This window comes from Stegostoma tigrinum, chromosome 45 (genome assembly GCF_030684315.1).
Source record: "Stegostoma tigrinum isolate sSteTig4 chromosome 45, sSteTig4.hap1, whole genome shotgun sequence".
In the NCBI taxonomy this organism is placed as follows: Eukaryota; Metazoa; Chordata; class Chondrichthyes; order Orectolobiformes; family Stegostomatidae; genus Stegostoma; species Stegostoma tigrinum.
The window spans coordinates 14,229,157-14,235,397 of NC_081398.1; the positions used below are offsets into that span (position 1 = coordinate 14,229,157).

Sequence of the window (6,241 nt, forward strand, 5' to 3'; positions counted from 1 at the left end):
CTTCAGGGGTTTCCCTGAGACGATGAAGGGCGATATGGAAATGCAATATCTAACACGCTGACCCAGCAGCGTGCCGGTGGGTCAGCAGGCCGCCCGAGACTGCTCCTGACCAGTGATGAAGGGAGAGTTGAAGCTGTGCCCTCTTGTTTGTAGGTTCTGCCTGATGACCTCTCTGAAGCAGTGTCAGCTCCTGCGGGATTCACTCACCAACAGCGGCAAGAAGATCATCTTCCAGAGTCGGGTCAAGGAGGAGCCAGCGTATTACTGCAATGAGTGTGAGGTAGGAGTGAAACCCTGAGACCTGTACCCCACCTTATCCCGCCGGGACAGATTCCCATCCTGAGAATAGGATCCACCCCACACTTGCTGACATCGCTCCCTACACAGACTCTCGGCTTGATATGTGTTCTGTTTCCTGCTCTCTGATCCCCCCCCCGCCCCACCTCTCCTCCCCCCCACCCATCTATTCCCCCCCCCCACCCGTCTATTCCCCCCCCCACCCGTCTATTCCCCCCCCACCCGTCTATTCCCCCCCAACCCGTCTATTCCCCCCACCCGTATATTCACCCCCACCCGTATATTCACCCCCTTACCTGTGTCTATTCCCCCCCCACCCGTCTATTCACCCCCTTACCTGTGTCTAATCCCCCCCTCACCTGTCTATTCCCCCCCCCGTCTATTCCCCCCCCACCCGTCTATTCCCCCCCCACCCGTCTATTCCCTCCCCCACCCGTCTATTCCCTCCCCCACCCGTCTATTCCCTCCCCCACCCGTCTATTCACCCCCTCACCCGTCTATTCACCCCCTCACCCGTATATTCACCCCCTTACCTGTGTCTAATCCCCCCCCCCCACCGGTCTATTCCCCCACACCTGTCTATTCCCCCCCCACCTGTCTATTCTGCCCCTCACTGTCTCCCTCCCTACCACTTCTCTCTCTTCCCCCCTCTCTAAATCCTGCTCCCTCCCTCACTCCCTCCCTACCACCTCTCTGACTCTCTCCCTCACTCTCAACATCCTATCCCCCTCCTCCCTCACTCACTCTCCCTCGCTATCATTTCTATCTCTCTCTCTCTCCCCCCCCAATCTGTACATCCTGTCCCCCTCCTCCCCCACTCTCTCCCTCCCTACCGCCTTTCTCTCTCTCCCTCACTCTCGACATCCTGCCCCCTCCTCCCTCACTCTCTACATCTTGCCCCACTCTTCCCTCACTCTCTCGCCCTCCCTATCATCTCTCTCTGTCCCTCCCCCCACTCATTCTCCCTACCTTCCCCCTCCATTACTCACTCTGTCTCACTCACCCCCACTCACTGACTCTCTCTTTCTCTCTCTCTCAGGCTCCCCCCACCTCACTCACTCGCTGTTTCTCTCCCCCACTCGCACTATCCCACTCAATATTTCTCTCTCTCTCCCTCCCTCCTCACTCACTCGCTGACTCTCCCTCTCTCTCTCTCTGTCTCCGTACCTCCCCTCTCACTCTCCGTAGACCCTTCACTCACCATACCCCCCTCACTCGCTGACCCTCCCTCCCCCTCTCCCCCTCTCCCCCTCACTGTCTACACCCTATCCCCCTCCTCCCACACTCTGTCTCCCTCCCTACCACCTCTCTCTCCCCCTCACTCTCTACATCCTGTCCCCCTCCTCCCTCACTCTCTCTTCCTCCCTACCACCTCTCTCTCTCTCTCTCTCTCTCTCTCTCTCTCTCCCCCTCCCCCTCTACATCCTGCCCCCCTCCTCCCTCACATTCTCTCCCTCCCTACCACCTCTCTCTCTCCCTCACTCTGTACATCCTGTCCCCCATATCCCTCACTGTCTCTCCCTCCTCCCTCACTCTTCCTCCCTACCACCTCTCTCTCTCCCCCTCACTCTTTACATCCTGCCCCCCTCCTCCCTCACACTCTCCCTCGCTATCATCTGTCTCTCTCTCTCTTCCCCCCCCAATCTGTACATCCTGTCCCCCTCTTCCCCCACTCTCTCTCCCTCCCTACCACCTCCTCTCTCTCCCTCACTCTCGACATCCTGCCCCCTCCTCCCTCACTCTACATCTTGCCCCACTCTTCCCTCACTCTCTCGCCCTCCCGATCATCTCTCTCTGTCCCTCCCCCTCACTCATTCTCCCTACCTTCCCCCTCCATTACTCACTCTGTCTCACTCACCCCCACTCACTGACTCTCTTTTTCTCTCTCTCAGTCTTCCTCTCTCCCCCCACCTCACTCACTCGCTGTTTCTCTCCCCTACTTGCACTACCCCAGTCAATATTTCTCTCTCCCTCCCTCCTCGCTCACTCACGGACCCTCCCTCCCTCCCTCTCTCTCTCTCTCCCTCTCTCTCTCTCTCTCTCTCTCTCCGTACCTCCCCTCTCACTCTCCGTAGACCTCCCTCCCGTCACTTGCTGACCCTCCCTCCCTCTCTCTCTCTCACTGACTGTCCCTGTGTCCCTTGCAGCTGGAGGTGTTTAACATCCTGTTTGTGACGAGTGAGAACAGCAGTCGGAAGTCCTACATAGTGCACTGTGAGGAGTGTGCCCGTCAGCGAACCCCCCCATTGCAGAATGTGGTCATCCTGGAGCAGTACAAGATTGAAGACCTGGTGCAGGTCTATGACCATTTCACTTTGGTGAGTTTGTGGAGTGGCCAGGAGGGGAGGCAGGGTGCAGAGGGACCACATCAACACCCCCATCCCCACCCCAGGGAGCTTTTGGAAGCTGTAAACAGCTTGGACCTTCCAGGAGATGCCAGGGAGCTGCAGTGCTGCATGGTACCTCTCAGTGGCAGTAGTCAGCTCAGTGGCTCAGGCCTGCCCCATAAGGGGGCGGGGCAGTGGTAATGCCATCAACCCCAGTAGCTCAGGCCTGCCCCAAGGGGTGGCCAGTGGTAATGCCATCAACCCCAGTAGCTCAGGCCTGCCCCAAGGGGTGGCCAGTGGTAATGCCATCAACCCCAGTAGCTCAGGCCTGCCCCAAGGGGTGGCCAGTGGTAATGTCATCAACCCCAGTGGCTCAGGCCTGCCCCAAGGGGTGGTCAGTGATAATGCAGGTGTGAAATCAAGCACAGAGGCTCAGGCCTGCCCCATGTGGTGATTGGTGGTAATGCAGGCAGTGGGAAATGACTTATTTGATTAAAGAGCTGTCTTTGAAGTCACAAAGAGGGCCTCTTAGCTGGGATACCTGTTTCGGCCAGCATTAAGGAGAGATGGTGAGGGTGGCTGAATTTGAAAGGTTTAATTTATTGCGTTTGGTGTTGTTGGGGACAGCAGGAGTGGGGTTTGGGATCTTTAAGAGAGTCAGGCCTGTCTGTTCAATCACTCTATTCCTGTTCCTCTCGTAGGCGCCTCAGTCTAGCTCCTCCAGATGACGAGATCTTCAAAAGCCATACCAAATGCTTCTCACTGTTTGAGGTTCCTCTCCAGTCCAATGGCACTGCAACCCTCTGTCCCCACCAAACACCCCTGCCATGGACTGTCCAACCAGCGACCGGGCTCGCCCAATCACTATGCGGATCTTTGCATCAGCCAATCAACTATGTGTTTACTCAACCTTATCATCAGCAGCTGCAGCTGCTGATTGGCCGCACAAGGTGGAACAACAAGATGGCCGCCTCCTCAGGTGGAACAACAAGATGGCTGCCCCTCCCCTTCCCCGCATTTGGCGACACCGAGGCGGCCAATTGGCAGTTAATTTTCTTGAACCTCTGTCACTTGACATTGCAGCAAATACCACTTTGGCCTTCGAAGATGGGAAGAGGAAGAGAAAGAAAATGGAATTAAAAATAAACTTTTTCCTATCAAAAAAAATGTAAGCATTAAGAAGTGGTTTTGGATTGCTAAATACGGGTTATAGCAAGAATTATTTTTGTTGTAGCTTCTTGTATGTGTTTCTATGTATGGTGTCACTTTAATTTAGACATACGATCCCACAGTGAAATTTCCACATTTTAAATTATCAATCACATCATCATTCAAATTACCTCCATTTTTTAAAAAGTTTTTTTTCTAATGTACAGTTTTGGTTTTATTTATGAAATTCTCTATTTATTCACTCTATTTGTCTCCCCTAAGGTTTCACATTTTTAAAAATTGTTTTGTTAAGGAAAATGCTTCTAACTACAAGGTTGGTGTGCTAGACTTTGTCTGTCTGTCTCATGCTCTCACGCTTTCTCATTCTGTCTCTCACTTTCTGCTCTCTCTTTCTTTCTCTCTCTCTCTGTCTCTGACTGTGTCCCTCTTTGTCACATCTATCTTCTCCCCTTTGGCATCTCCCTCCCTTACCCCATTCCCCTAGCCTCTCTTCCATTGTTCCCTGTCCCTCTATCTCTTATTTTGCCTTGTTGTTTGTGTGTCTGTCTGTCCCTCTCTCTGTCTCCTGCTGTCTTTCCCCCCTTTTCTTCTGTTCCTCACTGGCCTTGCCTTTATTCCATTCCCAGGTGGTTAGGAGCAGCTGAGAACTCAATATGAGTGAGTTTGTTTTCCTGAATTGTGTGCTATTTTAATTCTAATTAAAATTTTGCTCGGGGCTTTTTTAAGAACACGAGGTTACGTTTTAAGACGGAGTTGGAGGGTAGCTTTTTTTTGTTTTTTTTTGGGTTTTATGATGAGAATATTGTTTTGGAGTTGACTGCACTGTTTGAGACAAACTGAGCCAGAACTGTCTTAACTTTGTGAATTTGTGTGACATGAATAATAAAGCTTTTGATAAACTTTATTTCATCTCACGCCCTCACTTGGGGAGGGTGGGGGTGGTGCAAAATGTTTTCCTCAAGTTGAGAGGCTAAGTTTGCAACTGCAGGGGGTCCAGTTGGGTGAGGGGGAGGTCGGAATGATGGGCGGGAATGCCACTAGGAAAAGATGGAGTCACAGGCTCTAGTGGCCTGAAGTGCCCAGGGAAACCAGGTGGGGAATTTATTTGGAGAAAGGAGGAACATGAAGATTTTGAGGGGATGGGGATTTAACAGTGAGGTTTTGTCACATGGGCGTTTTTTTTAGCAGCGGCTGAGGTAAGGTCAGGGGCTGTTTGTAGGTTTGGGATGGGGTTGGGTCAGAGTTGGCTGTGAAAAGGTTGGTTTGAAGTGGAACATTTACCAATCCCCCACCCCTTTCACTGGAGCAGCCGCTCCCCTGGGCACTCGGCCCGTCACTGAGTGCGGATTTGGGCCCATTTACCCCACGTTCTTGCTCCACTGGGTCACGAGGTTCGAAGGGCCCATCTCCTCACCACCTCATGCCTCAGACATTGGAGCCATTCATCAATGGGCAGTAAGAGGTAAGTGGCCTCAGTCTGTTCGGGATAGGGGTGGGAGCTGGCATGAGCAGACTCTGCGCCCTGGATGCAGAGGGGATATCATTTGGGCCGTTCCTGCTGTGCAGGGATCCCAGCGCATTAATGCTCCCCAGGCTCAAACAGCTCGCTTGGGCTAGAGGGCGGATAAGGTGGACAATCCCGAATTTCATGTGAAAAGGCAGGAGCAAGGATGAGGGAGACGTTTTTCACCCTCGATTGGCTGGTGAAAGGGAAGAAGGCAGTGTCGCCAAACATGATGTTCTCAATCTTGGATTCAAGGTGGGGGTGCATTACCCACGTCCACCTCTGTCCCTGTCAACCTGCTCACTTAAAGCAGCACTGTGCCTGAATATGTGACCCTGATGTTCAAATTCTTCGACAAGCTGAAGAACTGATCAGGTGAAACTGTTGGATCAGATGCTCCATGAGGCAGGCGGGCAAAATTGTTTGGTAGACAAACAGGAGGCTGGAAGAACACAGCAGGCCCGGCAGCATCTGGAGGAAAGGAGCAGTCAACATTTCGGGTGTTCCTCCTCTTCTGCATCCCAAAAGGTGAACTAGCTTCCTCCCGTGCCTTGACTCTTTGCAAATAACAATCCCATGACACAGCAGCCAAAGCTGAGCTTGCTGCAGTAGGTTTATGTTTATCATTCAGCTGGCCAGCGTTTATTGCCTGTCCCGAGCTGCCATCGATCTTATTGGCTTTCTTGGTGATGTCGGAGGGTAGTTGAGAGTCTCATGTTGCTGTGCGTCAGGAGCCAGACCAGGTAAGGATGGCAGTTTTCTTCCCTAAAGGACATTAGTGACCCAGATGGGTTTTTCCCAACAATCAGCACTGGATTCAGGGTCATCAGTAGATTCTTAATTCTAGATTTTTTTAAAAATTGAATTTAAATTCCAAACCCAAGCACCCAGAACGCTAGCTGAATTTCTGATTAATAGTCTCATGATAATTGCTCTATGCCAT

The 6,241-nt window shown here is 52.3% G+C and overlaps 1 protein-coding gene across 3 annotated transcripts in view; it reads left to right on the forward strand.

Moving 5' to 3' along the window:
* The window catches only part of LOC125448683 (lysine-specific demethylase 6B-like), a 47,427-nt gene extending 42,729 nt beyond the window's left edge, over positions 1 to 4,698 (forward strand). For all 3 annotated transcript variants that reach the window (XM_059642701.1, XM_059642704.1, XM_059642702.1), the window contains 3 exons: positions 154 to 280; positions 2,445 to 2,615; positions 3,326 to 4,698. In XM_059642701.1, the coding sequence (XP_059498684.1) occupies positions 154 to 280; positions 2,445 to 2,615; positions 3,326 to 3,352 (325 nt within the window). In that variant the 3' untranslated portion in view covers positions 3,353 to 4,698. The remainder of the gene's footprint in view (positions 1 to 153; positions 281 to 2,444; positions 2,616 to 3,325) is intronic.
* The last annotated feature ends 1,543 nt before the right edge of the window (positions 4,699 to 6,241 follow it).